Source organism: Anarhichas minor, unplaced genomic scaffold, assembly GCF_050575085.1.
Source record: "Anarhichas minor isolate MPS153535 unplaced genomic scaffold, ASM5057508v1 ptg000007l, whole genome shotgun sequence".
Lineage (NCBI taxonomy): Eukaryota > Metazoa > Chordata > Actinopteri > Perciformes > Anarhichadidae > Anarhichas > Anarhichas minor.
In genome coordinates, this window is record NW_027466453.1 from 8,207,106 (window position 1) to 8,232,194 (window position 25,089).

Genomic DNA, 25,089 nt, shown 5'->3' on the forward strand with positions numbered 1-25,089 from the left:
TGTCAACGTCACCACATACGTCATCAACACAAGCCTCGATACGCGCCTCGTAAAAATCTTCCTGGATTACTCGACACAAAAGGTCACATCACTATTAGCACATTGATTAGTGGAAAACGGGCTTAATTTGTTCATTTTAGTTAAACTTTATGTGTTCCGAGTTGTGAACCACATCATCACAAAGTGTTTAAGCGTTTTATTTGATGTCCTCTGAAGTCTGCAGCTTCGTCAGGAAGCAAACAAAGTGAAATGATGAACGGAGTTCCGCCACAGACCTCTCCTCTCCAGAGAGACACGAGGCTGCAGGAGGACCTCCAGCTGCTTCTTCTGCCGGTCGATCTCCCGCCTGAAGCCCGACGCCTCCTCCTCGTAGCCGGCCACGGTCCTCTCCTCCACCGCCAAGATGTCCTGCGCGGCCGTGGTGAGTTTCTCGGTAACGATTCCTCTCAGAATCTCGGCTTTAGACATGTCGAGCGTCTCGGAATCGCTGCTCCTCTTCATCCAGTAAAACATATTTTAAATGTGTCCCACACACACACTGGTGTGATTTCACGCACAACAACAACGGAAGATGTAGTTTCGGGTTGTAGAGCGGTGCGGCTGTAAATGATGTCCGACAAGAAACAAAAACAAAGGGGAACACTTCATCTGAAAAGTGAATTAAGACAGATAGACACTTTATTAAGACAGACAGACACTTTATTAATCACAAAAGGGGATTTTTTTCCCGCTAAAGCAGCATTTATGATACAGGTAAGCAATTAGAGTAAAAAATAATATTAAAATGAAAAAAGGCACAATATATACATTAGAAATAGAATAATATTAAATTAACTAACTAACTAACGAATAATTAATAGTAGTTCAGGGCAGTATAGATTCAAATCCAGCCTTAATCTCATTTCGTGCTTGGAAGTCCTCTGGAATCCCTCTAGGCTGCCCTATAGCGTCTAACTCAGGGGTGGGCAAACTTTTTGGCTCGGGGGCCACATTGAGTTTTAAAATTTGACAGACGGGCCGGGCCAGTAGCAGATGAATGGATAGTGTGAACCAATATAAATTACAAGTAAAAGCCGTGACCTAAAAAGTAAAGAGAACTTACATTTAATTTCAGTGGGAACAGTGTTGTTGGTCACCCTTTTTAGCCAGTGCATCAACGTTTGGTGTCAGTTTGGTTGTGGCAATTCTCAGAACAGATCTGAGGTGTTCATCAGTTAACTGGGATCTTACATGGTATTTTTTTATCGCATATTTTATCGTGCACTTACTTATTAAGCAGACATTTTTGACACAGTGTTTTTAGTGTAAAGGTTGATGACTGTGGTCTTTTTAGCAATTTGATTCTTTGAAGGGCTCATGCAGATTTTTGACTTTCACATCTAACATTATCAGAGCTCTGCTCTGTAATGTCTTTCCTTGTCTCTCCCCCCTGTGTCAAGGTGTGGGTACATCTCACTGGCATCAGGAAACGTATCAGAATGCCCTTATTTTATTGGCTAAACTGCATCACGTTACGCAATTTACAACGCATTGGTCGGTGTTTTTCCTGCACCGCTGAACAAGTTCCGTAAATGCTGGAAAGGAGCGTGAATGACTCCACTGCATAAAGCAAAGGCCCGCGACCCACTGAAAACGGGTCCGCGATGAACCACCAGTTGAGAATCACTGGTCTACAGGATCGTGACGAGCGATGAACAGCTGTTTGTGTGGCGTCTCTTCCGTCTCTTTCTGTTTCCTTCACCTACATTCCCCTGGGTCCTAAGCCCCTCCAAGTACAGCTTCTTATCACCCTCTATGCACCAACGTACATTTATAACAAATACCACGCATATTACACGGTAATCAGCGTTGCATATGTGTCAAACTCTATCGGTGCATCTCCGGTCTGTCTTTGTTCATCCTGCATCGCTCTGTTCTGTTCTTTAATGTCACGTAACTGGAGCGACGGAGCCTCTCCCAGCTGTTAGCAGACTCTTGTGCTAGCAAGCAGGCTCGCGAGTGAGCTGTACCCAGCATGCAGTTCGGCGGTGAAATTTTATAAATGTACAATTATTAGAAATTGTTACAATTATTACATTATTACAATGTGTCACAGACTGTTGTGTGCTGTGGTGTTTTTCTCTGTTAAAGAACGATAGTTGTGGGTTATTAATTGTTGTGTTATAAAGTTATGACCATGACTAGGGGTCTCTCTCAATACATATGTATAAGGCCCGCGGGCCGTAGTTTGTCCATGTCTGGTCTAACTGGAGATGTTGGTCCGCTGTGTATTGTCTTCTTTACCTACGCCTCCCATCGGACGCTTCGCCCATCACTCACCCGCTCATATAGCACCACTACCGGTAACCTCATCAGAACCAATGCGCAAAGCCCAACCCATCTTGGCGGCAGAATATTCAGTAAAACATTTTCCCCACACATCCAATAGCTGTCGGCTGTGCCTGTTGTTTGTTCACTTAACAAATGGAGAGTGGGAACGGTCATAGTTATGTTGTCGGAGTAACGGCTCTATTATTATTGTTATCTCTTACCGTTGTAACTGCTGGGGCCGCTGAGGTAAGTTGTATGGTAACCCTGCCGCTCAACTCTTGGTTTATTATCATCCCAGAGACACTAGTCACACGTCCCCCTTTACTGTTTACGGCTATACATTTGAGTGCATATGTTCTGTTGGGTTGGATTATCTCGTCTTTCAGTTCCATCACCCATCCAGATGTCTTCGGTGCCACCCTCACCCCACACTTAACAGTTTTCCATGCTGAAACACCGGTGACATTATTAATACTCCACCCACACAGCTCATTATGCTTTGCTTCACCCTCTATCATCTCTAATACATGGATTTCTCTTTTCGCTAAGTTAATTGTCACCCCTTGATATGGGATGCGCAACTTTATGTTGTTGTTTACCAATTCATACGCTAGTATTATCATGGTTTTAGGATCACCATTATCCACTCGTACTAGTTCATAAGTCATTCGGACTCCTTGTGAAGAGTCAATGTTTTTTATTTCCACATGTACAATAATAGACATGATTTGGGTGCCACAGTCGGCTCGTTCTGACCTCAACGTCAAGCTGATCTCCTGCCGTTATGGTAATTAAACACTGGTCCAATCCCCACTTTAACGCTTGCTTACCTTTACTATGCCTGCACAGTTTTGACACTTCTACTTTATACTGTTTTTCTCCATCGTCGTCTCTTTCTACGTGTATTAGCGTGCAACTGTCTGAACCCTGGATAGGCCGGTTTGAACTTAAATGGCAATGCTGGCATAGGTCCTGGTCTAGCATGGGTTAGAATATGTGTGGTTGCGTCGTACTCATCTGATTCAGGGTTTCTGGCTCTCCTCCAGGATGGCTGAGTCCCCGTCTGGGCGCTGACCTGCATGCTCTGTGGTGTCACAGGTTTCACCACCGTCAGTCTCTCCTGCCCCACGCTTCCTAACAGCATCCATATCAGAACGCCCATTAGTTTCAATACATGTTCCAGGCTTACCTTGTTTGTAATTTTCTTCTGACTTCGTACTGCCCTTGGTTTTGTCTTGGACTTTCGTGCAATGGCTCAAGTGATACCACGTTGTACTTCTTTCGACCTGGACCGCTGTTGGCATTGCTCGCACCACTCTATAGGGACCTTCCCGCCTTGGCTCGTGCCACTTTCGTTGGAAGACTTTAACAGACACCTGGTCTCCTGGTATCACTGGTTTCTCGGGCTTCTGGTCGGAGCCTGGCTCTTTTCCCTTCTCCTGCAAGTAGATGGATTCATGTATGGCAGTGAGTTGCTTCATATAGACTTTTAACTCTATTTGCAGCTGCTCAAGTGGGGGTTCCTTGTAGGGGCCTCTGAGTTGAGGTGCGGCCATAGTTATACCTGTTGGCATTTCATGCAGGGTTAGGTGCATGCGCCTGTGAGTTTGCATGCAATAACTCATTAGCACAAGTGGCAAAGCATCCACCCAGTTTAGCTTCGTGCTTGCACAGGTCTTATTCAACTTCGCCTTTAACGTTGCAATAATCCATTCCACTAAACCTTGACTTTGTGGGTGATACACGGCCCCCAACCTCCGTTTGATTGTCAACTGTTGTAAAATCCCCGTGGCTACTTTCTGCACAAATGCTGAACCATTATCTGAGCTTATTTCTGATGGTATGCCAAATCGTGGGACAACTTCCTTTGTCAGAAACTTGACAACAGTTTCAGCTCCTAGGTTTTTTGATGGAGTTGCTTCCACCCAGGGACTGAATTGATCAATTACCTCCCTCAACTCTCCCTCAACTTTCTTGCTCTAACTGAGACCTGGATCACACCAGAAAACACCACCACACCCGCAGCTCTGTCAGATATGTACTCTTTCTCTCACACTCCCAGAGCTGTAAGGCGAGGTGGTGGTACTGGCCTGCTAATTTCCCCAAAATGGAAATACTCTCTTGTCTCTGTTCCACAGTTCTCCCCATCCTCTTTCGAATTCCATGCTGTTACTGTCACTCATCCCGTCAAACTCACCATTGCTGTTGTGTATCGCCCACCAGGCCCTCTTGGTGAGCTCCTGGAAGAGCTCGACACATTAGTCTCTCACTTCCATGACGATGGCTCCGCACTCATCCTGCTTGGTGACTTCAACATCCAGACTGCTAAGTTAGAACCTCTTCTTTCCTTCCTCTACTCCTTTGACCTTTACCCCTCCTCTTCTCCTCCTACCCACAAGGCCAGCAACCAGCTGGAGCTTATCTTCACTAGACACTGTTCTACTGCTAACCTCTCCGTCACTCCCCTCCAGCTCTCTGACCACTATTTCATGTCCTACTCCCTCTCTCTCTCCTCTCCCCTCTTACTTCCACCACCTACCCACATGATTTCTACCCATAGTCCTCTCTGCTCTCTCTCCCCCGCTGATCTTTCCTCTTCTGTTACCTCTGCTCTCCCTGACCCTGAATCCTTCTCTCTCCTATCCCCTGATACTGCTACTGATCTTCTCCTCTCCACCCTTTCCTCTTCCTTGGACAACCTCTGTCCCTTCACCTCCAGGCCTGCCGGCCAACCCCACGTGCCCCATGGCTGTCGGACTCAGTTCGTACTGATAGGCGGAGCCTAAGAGAGGCTGAGCGTAAATGGAGAGAAGGCAAACTCCCGGAGGACCTTCTTAACTTCCAATCTCTTCTTTCCACTTTTTCTCCTCTCTATCTACTGCTAAAGCTGCTTTCTTCCGCTCTAAAATCCTAACCTCTGCTTCCAATCCTAAAAAACTCTTTGAAACTTTCTCTTCACTCCTCCAACCCCCACCCCCTCCTCCTACTTCCTCCCTGACAATTTCGCCAACGTCTTTGACAAGAAGGTAAACGATATGTCACAAACCGGGCCGAACGGCCATGACAAAAAAGGGACACGCATTCAATGAAACAGTTAATCAATTATTTATTAAGTTTAAAGTAATATAAAAGACAAATATAAACTAACAGTGACATGTGAAGTCAGTCATTTCAGCAGTGTAAGTGAGTTGGTGCTTGTAAAGTGTATATGCAGCGTTGTATAGTGTAGAAACCAACCATAACCGAAACCAAAATGGATGTCTCAGGAAGGAGCCAGCCAAACTGAGGATCCAGAGGGTTCTTATAAAGGGTGCACTGGCACACAGGGCCAGTATTGTTAATTGCCTCAGGTGTCCCCACTCTGCCTGACGATCCTCTGCCACACCTGCAAGGAAAGCAGCCACACAGGCAGACAGGGTCGTCACAGATATCAGATCATCCTCCTCCCGGTCCACCCTCACCCTCTTTACCCTCTCCAGCTCTATCCCCTCAGCTCTCCCTCCCCTCCCCATACCCCATCTTGCTCCCCTCTCCCCCAACGAGGTCCTCAACCTTGTTACATCTAACCGCCCCACCACGTGCTCCCTTAACCCGATCCCCTCCCCTCTTCTTCAGTCTATTGCGACTGAACTCCTTCCTTTCCTCACCCACCTCATCAACACATCTCTAGTTTCAGGATGCTTTCCAACAGCTTTCAAGACTGCTAGAGTCACTCCCCTTCTGAAGAAACCATCACTTGACCCCTTTGATGTCAAGAACTTCAGACTGGTTTCTCTTCTACCCTTTCTATCCAAAACACTTGAACGTGCTGTCTTTAATCAACTGTCTTCCTATCTCCACCAGAACAGCCTCTTGGACCCCTACCAGTCTGGGTTCAAGGTGGGTCACTCGACAGAGACAGCCCTCCTTGCGGTGACTAAGTCGCTTCATGCCGCGAGAGCTAACGCTCTCTCCTCTGTCCTGATTCTCCTGGACCTGTCTGCGTCGTTTGACACGGTGAACCACCAGATCCTCCTCTCCACTCTCGAGGCGATGGGCGTCTCAGGCTCTGCACTCTCCCTGTTTGCGTCCTACCTGACAGGTCGACCCTACCAGGTGACATGGAGGATGGGCCGTGTCGGAACCACGCATGCTGACTACAGGGGTTCCTCAAGGTTCAGTTCTGGGCCCCCTTCTCTTCTCGCTCTACACAACATCTCTAGGTTCTGTTATTCGCTCGCATAACTTCTCCTACCATGGTTATGCCGATGACACGCAGCTGGTCTTGTCATTTCCCCCCGATGACACTCAAGTGGAGGCACGCATCGCTGCGTGCTTGGCTGACATCTCGAAGTGGATGACGACACACCACCTGGACAAAACCGAGCTACTGTTCCTCCCGGGGAAGGGTTGCCCACACCGAGACCTGTCCATCACCATTGATGAAACTGTGGTGACGCCAACTCGGACTGCGAGGAATCTGGGTGTGACCCTGGATGACCAACTGTCGTTCTCAGCAAACATTGCATCGGTTACACGCTCCTGCAGATTCCTGCCCTACAACATCAGGAGGATTCGCCCCTTCTCACTGACGAGATGGCGCAGGTGCTCATCCAGGCTCTTGTCATCTCCCGCCTGGACTACTGCAACTCACTACTTGCCGGAGCCCCGGTGTCGGCCATCAGACCTCTGGAGCTGGTCCAGAAAGCTGCAGCTCGTCTGGTGTTCAATCGCCCCAAGTTCTCCCACACAACGTCCCTTCTCCGTTCTCTACACTGGCTCCCTGTAAGAGCTCGCTTCCAGTTTAAGACTCTGGTGCTAGCCTACAGGGCAGTGAAAGGAACAGCTCCTACCTATCTCCAGACCATGATCAAGCCCTACACCCCCGCCCGACCACCTCGCTCTGCTGCCTCGGGGCGATTGGTTGCCCCGTCGCTCAGAGGTCCCTGCGGCCGATGGACCCGGTCACGGCTTTTTTCTGTCCTGGCCCCACAGTGGTGGAATGAACTCCCCACTGACGTCAGGACTAGGGTTGCACGGTGTATCGATACTAAAAAGGTACCTGTACGTTAAAAACGATACGATTTTGCATATTTTTAGTATCGATACTTTATTAAAATAGTGCGCGTTCAGAGCGCACTCGCTGCTCCGCTCCCTGTCATGCTGCCTGCAAGCATTGACTGCAAGGGGGCGGGGCTGCTCAGCACTCACACAGCAACAGGCAGCGCGCACTCACAGCGAGTGATCACAGGGGAGACATGGCAGGAGCTTTTGCCGACCGTCCTCGGCTTGTTGAAAAACAAGATGCCAGAAGTATCATCTGGAAGTACTTTGGCTATATTGCAGACAGTGAAGGAAAGCCCACTGACATACAGAGACCCATCTGCGAAACGTGTTTCAAAGCCACACAGAGCAAGTGAGGCAACACGTCTAACATGGCAAAGCACCTTTCAGACAGACACCCCGAACTTTTCAAAGAGTTCAAAGAACGACGGGTAAGCAAATGTGATTATAAACATGAACACCCCAAGCTCACCCATATACAGCTAACAGGAGTAGCCTTAGCCTAGTTTGACGACAAGCCTATATGACCATGAGGTCACAATGCACACAAACGTGTACTAAATGAAACACAATTCATGCAAAATGGCTACATCCTGGTGGAGCCTGAGGGTGGATCTTGAGCTAATTCTTTTTATTTTTAGTCAAGGAAAAATAATTATTCCATGAATTAAGATATCCACCCACTCCTACAGACAGTCAGACAGATGTCAGCAGCAATCATGGCACCATGTAGTTTTCATTAATATCTTGCTGTAAGCTAATACTAATATTAATGCCATTTGTTAAGCGTTCAAAAAGCTGGGCAGGAACAAGCTGGTAAAAAAGGGAACCGTACAGATGTTTTATTTATTACTATTATAGATAAATATACCAATATCGTATTTGTGGTATTGTATCGAATTCTGGTATCGTATCGTAAGTATCGGGTATCGTGATACTTATGGCAGGTATCGTATCGAAGTCTTAATTTTGGTATCGCGACAACCCTAGTCAGGACAGCACAGTCACTGCCCATCTTTCGGAGCAGGCTGAAAACTCACCTCTTCAAGAAGTACTACCCTGAGCCTTCCACTTAGCACTTATTGTATTGTATTAGCGTTTATGGTATCCGTATTAGTTTGTTGCACTTATTGTATTAGTTTGTTTCTGCACTGTACTTTTGCTCTAGTTTATGCTCTTAGATGCTTGTGTAAACAAGGAGATGCACTTCTGACTTCTGGTGACTAGTAGTTTTCTTGAATACCTATGTTGAATACACTTACTGTAAGTCGCTTTGGATAAAAGCGTCTGCTAAATGACTGTAATGTAATGTAATGTAATATGCTAATTTGATCATGTCTACATAGTCTGGGATTGGGATGTGTCCCATCTGTGTTTTTATGCTTTTCCGCACATTGTTTTCAGCACAAATTTCACTTAACACCGACCAACATATCCAGTTAGACGCTATAGGGCAGCCTAAAGGGATTCCAGAGGAGTTCCAAGCGCAAAATGAGATTAAGGCTGGATTTGAATCTATACTGCCCTGAATTACTATTAAGAAGAGAACTAAGGTATAAAAGTCAGACGTAAAAACTCTGACATTTTGGATTTGTTGTGAACTTGTCATTGTGAGTACAAGAATAAATGGTCGACTATGGATTGCACCCTCAGCTGTGGGAGGGAGTCACTGCCCAAAGCGTAGGCGGTATCTTGAGTTCTTGTTTACAGTAAGGATAAAATAGAGTGTGAGATGGACAGGTGGTTTAGTGTGGGCGTTGTGTCGGACAGTTGTGGTGAAGAGCAAGGTATTGCGACACTTATTTAGTATTGGTATGATGTGTGACACTAGATCTCAGTAATATAATGGAATGATACCAGAGACATGAGTGTGACCTCACAGTTGTCCATAATGTTCTCCCTGCAGATGTTCAGCTGCTGTTGATGATGAAAGAAGATACTCCCCCTGAGTGGAGCCCCAGCCTGGACCAGGAGGACCAAGAGTCCCTCTGCATAAAAGAGGAGCAGGAGGGCCAAGAGCCCATCCGCATAAAAGAGGAGCAGGAGGACCAAGAGCCCATCCGCATAAAAGAGGAGCAGGAGGACCAAGAGCCCCTCCGCATAAAAGAGGAGCAGGAGGACCAAGAGCCCATCCGCATAAAAGAGGAGCAGGAGGACCAGGAGCCCATCCGCATAAAAGAGGAGCAGGAGGACCAAGAGCCCCTCCGCATAAAAGAGGAGCAGGAGGACCAAGAGCCCCTCCGCATAAAAGAGGAGCAGGAGGACCAAGAGCCCATCCGCATAAAAGAGGAGCAGGAGGACCAAGAGCCCATCCACATAAAAGAGGAGCAGGAGGACCAGGAGCCCCTCCGCATAAAAGAGGAACAGGAGGACCAAGAGCCCCTCCGCATAAAAGAGGAGGCATATGTCACCAGGTTCCTATTCACTACTGTGCTTTTGAAGATTGAAGATGACGATGAGATACCTCAATCTTCACAGCTTCATCATAGCCAAAAGGAGGATAACAGAGAGGCAGCAGCAGCCAGCAGCTCAGCTACTGGTGTAGAGGACTGTGGAGGTTCAGGACGAGCTGGGAACCTAGATCCAGATCGTCATGCACAACCGAATGCTAATGATGAAATGGTTTCTGACTCCTCTGAGACGGAAGTCAGCTATGATGATTGGCAAAAGCCTTTGTTAGATTCTGGATCTGAAACAGAGGAGAGTGACAGTGATTGGAAGGAGACCAGGGCACCAGATTCTGCTACACATGCTCTGAAAGTTAAGGAAACAATTGTAAAGGATGTAGTCTGTAACACTGGCAAGAAATCCTTCATCTTCTTCAAGTGTAGTAATAGAATTTACGACAAGGGCTTTCTTAAGAGACACATGATGTGTAATTATGGAAAAATGTCCTTGAGCTATTTGGTTCCGAAGAAATGTTTGAGAGTGAAGAAAAAGGTAGATTCACAGAAAAGAGTCCAAACAGGAGAGAAACGATTTGGATGTGATGTTTGTGGGAAAAGATTTACACAGCAGGGACATCTGAAGAAACACATGAGAGTTCACACAGGAGAGAAACCATTTGGATGTGATGTTTGTGGGAAAAGATTTACAGAGCAGGGACATCTGAAGACACACATGAGAGTTCACACAGGAGAAAAACTATTTGGATGTGATGTTTGTGGGAAAAGATTTACACAGCAGGGACATCTGAAGACTCACATGAGAGTTCACACAGGAGAAAAACCATTTGGTTGTGATGTTTGTGGGAAAAGATTTACACAGCAGGGAACTGTGAAGACGCACATGAGAGTTCACACTGGAGAGGAACCATTTGGATGTGATGTTTGTGAGAAAAGATTTACAGTGCAGGGAAGTCTGAAGAGACACATGAGAGTTCACACAGGATAAAAATGTATCTTTTCACTTTTTTTGTGAAAGATGAACTACCTAAATATGTTGGTAGGAACCACTGCAGTTTTCATTCTTATATTTTCTGTTTTGTTTGTAAATGAAAAGAAAGGGGAAGTTTTTTTCCAAACATTATATAATTAATTAATTAATTTACATTCAAAGCAATGACAGCAAACAGTAGGTCTGTGATGGTGGAAACAAAAAGGAACCAAAGACTGTTCATCAGGGGAGATATGTCTATTTAATATGCAACATTTAGTGTAATGTTTTATTAATACATATTCAAACTGATTGTGTTTAAAAAGTGTAATAGGGGGAACAGTAGACCTTCTGTATGAAAGGAAAGTACATCAATGTGTTTGTTTTTTCTTTCGTGGTGTGTTACTGAAACTTGTAACCTTTTTTTTACAGACCCATAACTTTTTGTATTTCCTATAAATCTGATGAAATGTTACTAATAATAATAATTACTCCCCAAATGATAGTTATCATCGGGAAAGTATGAACAGTCTTTTTTACTTTTGTCTACATGTCAGCATTCAGTTTAACATCTTTTTCCTGAAATAAATGAAGAGAAAGATCAAATGTGTGATGAGAGAGTTTGTTTTTATTATCTGATGAAACCAACCATAAAACAATCATTCAGGAAATTTCAGACAAGTTATGGTTATTTCAATCAGGAGAGAGTTTATTAGAATTTAACAATTTATTATACATGCATAAAATATGAACAGTGCAAAGTTTTGGGCGATTGGACTCCGTCCTGAAGTAGGATAACCAAGGGGTAGTGATGCTGAGGTCAGATGAAGCCTAATCCTCCAAAAGAGAATTATTTGATATGAATAAATTAAATAAATACCGTACCTACTGCCGCAGAGAATTCCTAAGCAATCCATGTTGCACACCTTACAGCAATTTGGTTTTCTATGTGCTCATGATTTCATTCAGTCAAAATGGTACCTGTAGATATTCAAGGAAAACTTTGTTTTCTACAGAAACTACAGCAAAGATATCTGTTTTGCCAAACTACAAGGATCCATTCTTCAAATGAGTGTCAGACTCTGGACAGTACCAGTTGCCAAAGTACTGAAGGTGTGATGGTGGCTTTCTATCTTTGTTACACCTTTTGCAACGGATCACGTCTGTCTTCTTCATGTATTGTCTCTTGACGGTTCCACTTTGCTCCATCATTTCTTTTCTTTTTCTGTACTGTTGAGTACTGTAAGGAACACAGCTTACTGCTTGACTCGATGTGTGCGTCGAAGGTGGCATAGCTGAAGGTAAAATGGGGTTGGGCGAGTTGAAAAACATCATCTGTGAGGTTCCAGGTGCGGCCATCACCTGTGAGGGTCCAGGCACAGTAGAAGGTGTAGGAAGCCCCATAGATGGGAAAAAGAAGGGGATGGAGACGGGTGGTCTCTTCTTGAGAGTTGCTTCTCCTGCAGTGTTTGGTGTCAGGAGGAAAAGGTGGGGCTCAACCAAACTGCCAGAATGCAGAGATGGCACTTTCTGCAGAGCCGCAGGAAGCTTCTCTGGTCCTGCTAAAGGTGCATCTGGAGCTGGGATACCCTGCTGCAAAATGTTTTTTTCCAGTGCCTTGCCACGCTTGCCGAACCAGAGAAAACATAAAACAACCAATATTAAAAAACAGATTGCAAGCAGCTGAATACTGCTACACTCACTCCTCTTCTTCCAAGACTGTGGTGACGTGAGCCGCTGAGTTTGCTCGCTCAGGGGCCATCCGTACCACAATAACACTTTTAACACATTGCATTTTCACAAACATATCTGAGCATATCTTCGTGTCAACATAAAAAAGTGAAAAAGGCTCTCTCTATTGCCAGTGTTTGTTTTGTCAACACGGCGGACCCTTCATACCTCTGTATCAATGTAGATATGAAGGGCTCATTCTAAGCGAACAAAAACACTAATAAAAAAAGAACTAAGTGATAATACACTAATGACAACATAGTTATGCATGTTACATTTCATTTCTACTAATATATCCCATATAATGCTACGCACATTGTACCTTTAAGCAGTAATACACAAGAGTGATCAATTGCTATTTGATCTCGACTGTGATGCAGCAGCATGACACAGCAATAGATCACACCCTCTTATGTATGCTTGCTTTTGTAAAATAGATACTTCATTTAGATTTTCATTTAATTTGTTGAGCCAGCCATCATGTTATTAAAACAGATTACAGCTGGAATGCAAAACAGACTAATGGAAGCAATGCAGAAAACATGCTCACACCTTACATGCTCTGCATAAAATATGAGTATTATGAAGCATATACTAACCATTGTGTGACTGTTGCAACATTCACTTCTGGGAGCTGGATGGTGGTCTCAGTCATCACCTTCGCATTGGTGATTACGCACTCTCTGATGTGCCTGTATGTCCTTATCACCATTCTGAAGCGGGACAGCCTCACTCCGTCACAACTCACAGTGTTTCTATAAAGATCACAGAGTCTCGTGAAGATGGCCTCCACCACTCTGTTGCAGCTGGGCCACTGTGCGGGACAGTGAGCCCCAATGAAACACCTGCAAATAGCAAGAGAAGGCATATTATAAATATAATATAACTTTTTTGATGAATGAATGAATACTTCTGTTATTGTTTAGATTACTATTGTTTATTGTGTCAAGGCATCAGCTAATGGGGATCCTTCAATAAACTTGACTAAACTAGTTAAGCTGGATACAATATTTACTTCAGTTTCAGTTATTAATTTATTTTTTTTAGACAACCAAGACTTTATCTAACAAACCTTTTGGTGCTCTCCACACATGGTGCCACAATCTTTTTAGTTGCCCTGAAGCGTCCCTTTTTCAGGCTGGGTTTGTGACGTGGTGCGTAAGCGGTCTTCCTCTTGTCATACTCTCCCAACGCCTGCCACAGGGTGATGATCTGGGTGCACTCTTCACCAGTCAAGGCCAGACGGTGTTTTCTAAGGCCAAACAGAAAATCGGCCAAGTTCTGCACTGCACGGCTTTAATTTTAAAACGCTACATCAGAATGTCCTGTAACACACCCAAGTATAGCGAGGGTAAACGCCTACAAATTCATCCCAGGTTGAATAAATGTGGTGCCGTTTTGCAAGTGAAAGACTTTCTCCGGCGACAGCCCGGATTTTCTGGAGCTCTTCGCTTTGTGGACGCTACGTTAAAAGGTAAATATAAAGCAGGCAGAGTGATTAAAATGACACTATGGCTTTGGTGTGTGAAGCATTGAATTGAATAAATGAATGAATGATGTTTGTGATGCGTGATACATAACTTATGAACTTATTAATATGGTGTCTGTCTTCATGATACAATGGCGGGGTGAAAAGGGAAAGTGGAAACAAATTGGGGAGAGGGTTGTGATGTGAAAAGTAAAAAAAAAAAAAGTTAAAGTTCGGATTTTATTGTCATGTACATATACGAAATGTGACTTCTGCATTTAACCCATCCATAGCTTATTGGGAGCAGCGGGCTGCTGAGAAGCGCCCGGGGAGCAGTTAGGGGGGTTCAGTGTCTTACATGCGGGGTTAGGTGCATGCTCCTGTGAATTTGCATGCAATAACTCATTAGCGCAAGTGGCAAAGCATCCACCCAGTTTAGCTTTGTGCTTGCACAGGTCTCATTCAACTTCGCCTTTAATGTTGCGTTAATCAGTTCCACTGAACCTTGACTTTGTGGGTGGTACACGGCCCCCAACCTCCGTTTGATTGTCAACTGTTATAAAATCCCCGTGGCTACTTTCTACACAAATGCTGAAGCATTATCTGAGCTTATTTCTGATGGTATGCCAAATCGTGGGACGACTTCCTTTGTCAGAAACGTGACAACAGTTTCAGCTCCTAGGTTTTTTGATGGAGTTGCTTCCACCCAGGGACTGAATTGATCAATTACCACTGGCATGTAGCTCTTTCCATATGCTGATTTTATCATAGTCTATGACTAAGTGTTTGAACGGCCCTTCTGGGACTAGGATGTGTCCCATCTGTGTTTTTATGCTTTTCCACATTGTTTTGAGCACAGATTTCACTTTACACTGACCAACATATCCAGTTAGACGCTGTAGGGCAGCCTAGAGGGATTCCAGAGGAGTTCCATGCGAGATTAGGCTGGATTTGAATCGATACTGCCCTGAATTACTATTAAGAAGAACTAAGGTATAAAAGTCAGATGTAAAAACTCCGACATTTTGGATCTGTTGTGAACTTGTCATTGTGAGCACAAGAATAAACGGTCCCCGCTGGTTGCAACTCCAAGAATTGCGTCTCTCCTCTTCATTCTGCCACAACACCTCCACCAGGGTTGTCCCTTGTCACCAATCCTTTGTTTGTGATTTTCACGGTCAGGATTTAAAGGCACAGCCGGGAGCAGAAGAGTGTTTGGTTTGGGGACCTCAGAATTGCGTCTCTGCTCTTAGCAGATTATGTGGTTCTATTGGCTCCTTCAGAACCTGATCTTCAACATGCACTCACACAGGGTTCCCTGGACTAACAGGGAAGTACATTTACTGCCCTGGTAAAGTCTTTTCCTTTTACAAAGACCAGGGCATGGAGAAGGAGACGACCTGGAATGAGTTCCAGGGGTCTGCTTTTTATGAGACAGAAAAAAAGAGATGAGAGGTTGAAAAGGGAAAGTAAGAGAAAAGGGGAGTGTTTTGTCATTATTATATTTGTTTAACATATTTGTGTTGTGTATTTGTGACCTTGCATTATTGGCTCTGTGTTCAATGTTCACTGTCCCTGTTGTGTTTAATGAATATATTTCATTCACTAATGTTTACATGTCTCATTAATACGTGAATCATTATAGTCAACAGTAAAAACTACAATATAATAGGTTAATAGCCATAAATAAGTCAAGTACTTGATACTCTATCTGCCACTACAATCTAGTGATAATCAGTAAAAGGTAAAGTTGGATAAACATTTCTTGATTTATAAATAGCTCTTTATCATTGATGTGTGGCATAGCCCCAAGTGAGACTCGAATCTGCGTCCAGGAGCTGAAACCAGCGATATGAAAGTGGATTTTGAGCTCCTTGGACAGCATTAATAATGCTGCAATTTCATTGGCTGTCAACGTCACCACATACGTCATCAACACGAGCCTCGATATGCGCCTCGTAAAAATCTTCCTGGATTACTCGACACAAGCTTCGATACCTCGACACGAAAGGTCACATCACTATTAGCACATTGATTAGTGGAAAACGGGCTTAATTTGTTCATCTTAGTTAAACTTGATGTGTTCCGAGTTGTGAACCACATCATCACAAAGTGTGAAAGCGTTTTATTTGATCTCCTCTGAAGTCTGCAGCTTCGTCAGGAAGCAAACAAAGTGAAATGATGAACGGAGTTCCGCCACAGACCTCTCCTCTCCAGAGAGACACGAGGCTGCAGGAGGACCTCCAGCTGCTTCTTCTGCCGGTCGATCACCCGCCTGAAGCCCGACGCCTCCTCCTCGTAGCCGGCCACGGTCCTCTCCTCCACCGCCAAGATGTCCTGCGCGGCCGTGGTGAGTTTCTCGGTAACGATTCCTCTCAGAATCTCGGCTTTAGACATGTCGAGCATCTCGGAATCGCTGCTCCTCTTCATCCAGTAAAACATATTTTAAATGTGTCCCACACACACACTGGTGTGATTTCACGCACAACAACAACGGAAGATGTAGTTTCGGGTTGTAGGGCGGTGCGGCTGTAAATTATGTCCGACAAGAAACAAAAACAAAGGGGAACACTTCATCTGAAAAGTGAATTAAGACAGATAGACACTTTATTAAGACAGACAGACACTTTATTAATCACAAAAGGATAATTTTTTTCGCTAAAGCAGCATTTATGATACAGGTAAGCAATTAGAGTAAAAAATAATATTAAAATTAAAAAAGGCACAATATATACATTAAAATAGAATAATATTAAATTAACTAACTAACTAACTAATAATTAATAGTAGTTCAGGGCAGTATAGATTCAAATCCAGCCTTAATCTCATTTCGTGCTTGGAACTCTGGAATCCCTCTAGGCTGCCCTATAGCATCTAACTCAGGGGTGGGCAAACTTTTTGGCTCGGGGGCCACATTGAGTTTTAAAATTTGACAGCTGGGCCGGGCCCGTAGCAGATGAATGGATAGTGTTTGTGTGAACTAATATAAATTACAAGTAAAAGCCGTGACCTAAAAAGTAAAGGGAACTTACATTTAATTTCAGTGGGAACAGTGTTGTTGGTCACCCTTTTTAGCCAGTGCATCAACGTTTGGTGTCAGTTTGGTTGTGGCAATTCTCAGAACAGATCTGAGGTGTTCATCAGTTAACTGGGATCTTACACGGTATTTTTTTTATCGTATCAATGCATATTTTATCGTGCACTTATTAAGCAGACCTTTTTGACAGTGTTTTTAGTGTAAAGGACTGTGGTCTTTTTAGCAATTAGATTCTTTGAAGGGCTCATGCAGATTTTTGACTTTCACATCTAACACTATCAGAGCTCTGCTCTGTCATGTCTTTCCTTGTCTCTCCCCCCTGTGTCACGGTGTGGGTACATCTCACTGGCGTCAGGAAACGTATCAGAATGCCCTTATTTTATTGGCTAAACTGCATCACGTGACGTGATTTACAACGCATTGGTCGGTGTTTTTCCTGCACCGCTGAACAAGTGCCGTTAATGCTGGAAAGGAGCGTGAATGACTCCACTGCATAAAGCAAAGGCCCGCGACCCACTGAAAACGGGTCCGCGACGAACCACCAGTTGAGAATCACTGGTCTACAGGATCGTGAGGAGCGGTGAACAGCTGTTTGTGTGGCGTCTCTTTCTGTTTCCTTCACCTACATTCCCCTGGGTCCTAAGCCCCTCCAAGTACAGCTTCTTATCACCCTCTATGCACCAACGTACATTTATAACAAATACCACGCATATTACACGGTAATCAGCGTTGCATATGTGTCAAACTCTATCGGTGCATCTCTGGTCTGTCTTTGTTCATCCTGCATCGCTCTGTTCTTTTCTTTAATGTAACGTTACTGGAGCAACGGAGCCTCTCCCAGCTGTTAGCAGACTGTTGTGCTAGCAAGCAGGCTCACGAGTGAGCTGTACCCAGCATGCAGTTCGGCGGTGAAATTTTATAAATGTACAATTATTACAAATTGTTTATGTGTCACAGACTGTTGTGTGCTGTGGTGTTTTTCTCTGTTAAAGAACGTTAGTTGTGGGTTATTAATTGTTGTTATAAAGTTATGACCATGACTAGGGGTCTCTCTCAATACATATAAGAGAACGAGCTCCGACCGTAGCGCTCATAACGGCAAAAAATACATTTAGCTGCCTGTTGAAGACAGACCGCAGTTGTTTCGGCTATGCACTGGTATGATGGTGTGTGAAGAATTCATTTTATATGGGAAATTAAAACCGTTATACCGCCCAGCCCTAGTCTTTATTATAGTTCGGACAATTTTGTACCGATATTTGACGGGCCGGATTCCTAAGCCCAGCGGGCCGTAGTTTGCCCATGCCTGGTCTAACTGGAGATGTTGGTCCGCTGTGTATTGTCTTATTTACCTACGCCTCCCATCAGACGCTTCGCCCATCACTCACCCCCTCATATAGCACTACTACCGGTAACCTCGTCAGAACCAATGCGCAAAGCCCAACCCATCTTGGCGGCAGAATATTCAGTAAAACATTTTCCCCACACATCCAATAACTGTCGGTTGTGCTTGTTGTTTGTTCACTTAACAAATGGAGAGTGGGAACGGTCATAGTTATGTTGTCGGAGTAACGGCTCTATTGTTATTGTTATCTCTTACCGTTGTAACTGCTGGGGCCGCTGAGGTAAGTTGTATGGTAACCCTGCCGCTCAACTCTTGGTTTATTATCATCCCAGAGACACTAGTCACATGTCCCCCTTTACTGTTTACGGCTATACATTTGAGTGCATATGGTCTGTTGGGTTGGATTATCTCGTCTTTCAGTTCCATCACCCATCCAGATGTCTTCGGTGCCACCCTCACCCCACACTTAACAGTTTTCCATGCTGACACACCGGTGACATTATTAATAATCCACCCACACAGCTCATTCTGCTTCGCTTCACCCTCTATCATCTCTAATACATGGATTTCTCTTTTCGCTAAGTTAACTGTCCCCTTGATATGGGATGCGCAACTTTATGTTGTTGTTTACCAATTCATACGCTAGTATTATCATGGGTTTAGGATCACCATTATCCACTCGTACTAGTTCATAAGTCATTCGGACTCCTTGTGAAGTGTCATTGTTTTTTATTTCCACATGTACAAGAATAGACATGATTTGGGTTCCACGGTCGGCTCGTTCTGACCTCAACATCAAGCTGATCTCCTGCCGTTATGGTAATTAAACACTGGTCCAATCCTCACTTTATCGCTTGCTTACCTTTACTATGCCTGCACAGTTTTGACACTTCTACTTTGTACTGTTTTTCTCCATGGTCGTCTCTTTCTACGTGTATTAGCGTGCAACTGTCTGAACCCTGGATAGGCCGGTTTGAACTTAAATGGCAATGCTGGCTTAGGTCCTGGTCCAGCATGGGTTGGAATATGTGTGGTTGCATCGTACTCATCTGATTCATAGTTTCTGGCTCTCCTCCAGGATGGCTGAGTCACCGTCTGGGCGCTGACCTGCATGCTCTGTGGTGTCACAGGTTTCACCACCGTCAGTCTCTCCTGCCCCACGCTTCCTAACAGCGTCCATATCAAAACGCCATTCGTTTCAATACATGTTCCAGGCTTACCTTGTTTGTCATTTTTTTCTGACTTCGCACTGCCCTTGGTTATGTCTTGGACTTTCGTGCAATGGCTCAAGTGATACCACGTTGTACTTCTTTCGACCTGGACCGCTGTTGGCATTGCTCGCACCACTCTATAGGGACCTTCCCGCCTTGGCTCGTGCCACTTTCGTTGGAAGACTTTAACAGACACCTGGTCCCCTGGTACCACTGGTTTCTCGGGCTTCTGGTTGGAGCCTGGCTCTTTTCCCTTCTCCTGCAAGTAGATGGATCTATGTATGGCAGTGAGTTGCTTCATATAGACTTTTAACTCTATTTGCAGCTGCTCAAGTGGGGGTTCCTTGTAGGGGCCTCTTAGTTGAGGTGCGGCCACAGGTCTACCTGTTAGCATTTCATGCGGGGTTAGGTGCATGCTCCTGTGAGTTTGCATGCAATAACTCATTAGCACAAGTGGCAAAGCATCCACCCAGTTTAGCTTAGTGCTTGCACAGGTCTTATTCAACTTTGCGTTATTCTGTTCCACTAAACCTTGACTTTGTGGGTGGTACACGGCCCCCAACCTCCGTTTGATTGTCAACTGTTGTAAAATCCCCGTGGCTACTTTCTGCACAAATGCTGAACCATTATCTGAGCTTATTTCTGATGGTATGCCAAATCGTGGGACGACTTCCTTTGTCAGAAACTTGACAACAGTTTCAGCTCCTAGGTTTTTTTGATGCAGTTGCTTCCACCCAGGGACTGAATTGATCAATTACCACTGGCATGTAGCGCTTTCCATATATTGATTTTATCATGTCTACATAGTCTATGACAAAGTGTTTGAACGGCCCTTCGGGGACTGGGATGTGTCCCATCTGTGTTTTTATGCTTTTCCGCACATTGTTTTGAGCACAGATTTCACATAACACTGACCAACATATCCAGTTAGACGCTGTAGGGCAGCCTAGAGGGATTCCAGAGGAGTTCCATGCGAGATTAGGCTGGATTTGAATCGATACTGCCCTGAATTACTATTAAGAAGAGAACTAAGGTATAAAAGTCAGAAATAAAAACTCTGACATTTTGGATCTGTTGTGAACTTGTCATTTTGAGCACAAGAATAAACGGTCCCCGCTGGTTGCAACTCCAAGAATTGTGTCTCTCCTCTTCAATCTGCCACAACACCTGCACCAGGGTTGTCCCTTGTCACCAATCCTTTGTTTGTGATTTTCACGGTCAGGATTTAAAGGCACAGCTGGGAGCAGAAGAGTGTTTGGTTTGGGGACCTCAGAATTGCATCTCTGCTCTTAGCAGATGATGTGGTTCTATTGGCTCCTTCAGAACCTGATCTTCAGCACGCACTGGGGTGGTTTGCAGCCGAATGTGAAGTTTAGGGACAAGAGTCAGAACCTCCAAGGCCATGGTCCTTTCCTGGAAGACTATGGATTGCACCCTCAGCTTTGGGAGTGAGTCCCTGCCCCAAGCGAAGGCAGTATGTCGGTATCTCAAGTTCTTGTTTACAGTGAGGATGAAATAGAGTGTGAGATGGACAGGGGGTTTAGTGCGGGCGTTGTGTCGGACAGTTGTGGTGAAGAGGGAGCTGAGCCAGAAGGCTAAACTCTCGATTTAACCAGTCCATTTACGGTCCGACCCTCACCTATGGTCATGAGCTTCTGGTAGTGATCGAAGGAATGAGATCGTGATTACAATCTGCTGAAATGAGCTTCCTTCGTAGGGTGGCTGAGCTAAGCCTTACAGATAGGGTGAGGAGCTTAGACATCTGGAGGGAGCTTGGAGTAGAGCTGCCGCTCCTTCACGTGGAAAAGGGCAAGCTGAGGTGGTTTGGAGAACTGATCAGGATCTTCCTGGACGCCTCCCTTTAGAGGTTTTCTGGGCACATCCAACTACGGTACCAAGAACACGCTGGAGAGATTGTTGATCTGGATTGGCCTGGGAACACCTTGGGGTTCCCTAAGACGAGCTGGAAAGCATTGCTGGGGAGAGGGACATCTGTAATACTCTATAATTTACATCTTGGTTCAGCCGACGGAGCCTCTCTGATATTTCTGTATTACCTTCATAAGTATAGACACAAATTAAAACCCTGCAGCACTTTAGAGCCATATTTCACTGTTTGTCGTATTTGCAGACGAGCCGTGGACAGTAGATAAGGACACTTGTATTTACATATGAGAGAAAAACACTCCCACTACGTCTGTAGCGAGTGGAAGAAGATATCTGCTGTCGTACATCAACTCAACTCCAAAATACGGCTCTTAATAAAGTACTGCCATTGTTAAAGTAACGGTACTAATGAAATGGGGTATTGAACCATTTTTTAACGGGAGGGTATTGCGACACTTATTTAGTATCGGTATGATGTGTGACACTAGATCTCAGTAACATAATGTAATGATACCAGAGACATGAGTGTGACCTCACAGTTGTCCATAATGTTCTCCCTGCAGATGTCCAGCTGCTGTTGGTGATGAAAGAAGATATTCCCCCTGAGGGGAGCCCCAGCCTGGACCAGGAGGACCAAGAGCCCCTCTGCATAAAAGAGGAGCAAGAGGACCAAGAGCCCCTCCGCATAAAAGAGGACCAAGAGCCCCTCCGCATAAAAGTGGAGCCAAAGGAACTCTGGACCAGTCTGGAGGCAGATCACCTCAAAGGGCTGGAGGAGGCAGATGTCACCAGGTTCCTATTCAATACTGTGCTTTTGAAGATTGAAGATGACGATGAGATACTTCAATCTTCACAGTTTCATCATAGCCAAAAGGAGGATAACAGAGAGGCAGAGCCTCCAGCCAGCAGCTCAGCTACTGGTGTGGAGGACTGTGGAGGATCAGGACCAGCCGGGAACCTAGATCCAGATCGTCATGCACAACTGAATGCTAATGATGAAATGGTTTCTGACTCCTCTGAGACGGAAGTCAGTTATGATGATTGGCAAAAGCCTTTGTTAGATTCTGGATCTGAAACAGAGGAGAGTGACAGTGATTGGAAGGAGACCAGGGCACCAGATTCTGCTACACATGCTCTGAAAGTTAAGGAAACAATTGTAAAGGATGTAGTCTGTAACACTGGCAAGAAATCCTTCAGCTTCTTCAAGTGTAGTAATAGATTTTACAACAAGGGCTTTCTTAAGAGACACATGATGTGTAATTATGGAATATTGTCATCGAGCTGTTTGGTTCCGAAGAAATGTTTGAGAGTGAAGAAAAAGGTAGATTCACAGAAAAGAGTCCAAACGGGAGAGAAACGATTTGGATGTGATGTTTGTGGAAAAAGATTTACACTGAAGGGACATCTGAAGAGACACATGAGAGTTCACACAGGAGAGAAACCATTTGGATGTGATGTTTGTGGGAACAGATTTACAGTGCAGGGAAGTCTGAAGAGACACATGAGAGTTCACACAGGAGAGAAACCATTTGGATGTGATATTTGTGGGAACAGATTTACACAGCAAGGAAGTCTGAAGAGTCACATGAGAGTTCACACAGGAGAGAAACCATTTGGATGTGATGTTTGTGGGAAAAGATGTACAGAGCAGGGAGGTCTGAAGAAACACATGAGAGTTCACACAGGAGAGAAACCATTTGGATGTGATGTTTGTGGGAAAAGATTTACAGTGCAGGGAAGTCTGAAGGAACACATGAGAGTTCACACAGGAGAGAAACCATTTGGATGTGATGTTTGTGGGAAAAGATTTACAGTGCAGGGAAGTCTGAAGGAGCACATGAGAGTTCACACAGGAGAGAAACCATTTGGATGTGATGTTTGTGGGAAAAGATTTACAATGCAGGGAAACCTGAAGAAACACATGAGAGTTCACACAGGAGAGAAACCATTTGGATGTGATGTTTGTGGGAAAAGATTTACAGTGCAGGGAAACCTGAAGAAACACATGAGAGTTCACACATGATAAAAATGTATCTTTTCACTTTGTTGTGAAATATGAATTAACCTAAATGTGTTTTCATTTTCTTATATTTTTGTTTCTGTTTGTAAATGAGAAGAAAAGGGAAGTGTTTTCCAAACATTATGCATATCTTAATTACAGTTAAAGCAATGACAACAAACAGGTCTGTGATGGCGGAAACTAAAAAAGGAACCAAAGACTCTGTTCATCAGAGGAAATATGTTTATTTAAATGCAACATTAAGTTTAATGTCTAATCTATACATATTCAAACTGATTGTATTTTATAAGTGTAATAAGGGGGAATAGGAGACCCTTTGTTAATTTCTTCTTTCTTGGTGCGTTACTGAAACCTTTCTAACACTTTTTTTGACAGACCCATAACTTTTTGTATTTCCTAGAAATCTGATGAAACATAATTCCTGTGATTCTTTAAACCAGTTTGTCTTTGGTGCAGAGCTTGTTACATTGTTTAGCTTTTGTTTTTGACTCTTTACTAAGCGTGTATTCCGCTGGATACCTGTTTTGCCCTGTTTGAGACCAAGCCTCAGTAAAACTTAGATTTTTGCTACACCCATTCTCTACTGTTTATTTTTTAGCAATATCATACAACTGAAGTTTAGTGAAATCCTTTAAACACCACGAGAGTTATTGTTCTGGTTTATAAGTGAGCAGGAGAAGCAAAGCAAATTGTATTTGTATATTTAAACTAGGGCTGCAACTAACGATTATTTTAATAATCGATGAATCGGATAAAAAAAACAAAAAGCATTAATTTCCAACCCTTTATTCAAAAACAGAACTGATCTTCAGAAAGTGCACAAACAGGTTGCTCCTTGAACATCCCTGAGCTGTTAAAGCAATAATTAAAAAAAAAAAAAAAGAATCCTACAGGATTCTGTAGTGATTTACCCTGCTGTTGAACATCCTTCCTCCTCATCAAGGACTCCAACATGTTTACGTTGTTGAATCAGGAAATAAATACTGTAGCCATCTGTGTTCACCCAGAGCTCTACGATACCTCATATCAATAGAGACCGGACCAAACTATCTGTATAAATGTGTGTGTGTGTAAACTATATGTTACAAACAATGAATAGACGCTGCCGTATGTGGAGCTGCTACAATGTTAGCATAGCCTAGCACCGACCCATCCGAGCTCCATTGAGAAGACAAGTCGGCATCATTACGTAGTGAATACACTTCGATAAAATCCACAGAGCTCCTCTGGACAATGTTATGAACCAGACATGACGGCGTTTAGTTTCCCGGGATATCTGTGACTTCCACAACACGTACTAAGCAGAAATAGAGGTTATTTTTTCCATGGTTAATGGCGGACAGTTGAACGGCTTTCAGGGCGATAAGCCACGCCCCCTCTCCGGCGCGTCCAGCGCGAATGAACACAAATAGTCCCGGCGAGACTGGCGTTTGGCGTGAATACGCATTAGGTCGTACTGATTTCTCTGCCTCCGCCATGTGTTTCAGAACAACGTTACGGGTCTCTCCGATGGTCTTTCCTCTACCTCCGCTGTGCTCCGCTCTTTTTTATACTCAAACATCTCCGCGACTTATTGAGTGACGTAATAATCGCGCGACACAACGAATCGATAATGAAATTCGATAATCGATAATGAAAACTATTTTAATAATCGATTTAATC

The 25,089-nt window shown here is 44.3% G+C and overlaps 1 protein-coding gene across 1 annotated transcript; it reads left to right on the top strand.

Moving 5' to 3' along the window:
- Positions 1 to 6: 6 nt before the first annotated feature.
- On the top strand, positions 7 to 23,999 carry LOC142945271 (uncharacterized). Its single transcript, XM_076086691.1, has 5 exons — positions 7 to 421; positions 9,260 to 10,740; positions 16,061 to 16,277; positions 19,063 to 19,128; positions 21,971 to 23,999. Exons 1-5 carry the CDS (start codon positions 250 to 252, stop codon positions 23,428 to 23,430), a joined length of 3,396 nt encoding a protein of 1,131 aa, XP_075942806.1. The 5' UTR covers positions 7 to 249; the 3' UTR covers positions 23,431 to 23,999.
- Positions 24,000 to 25,089: the final 1,090 nt, after the last annotated feature.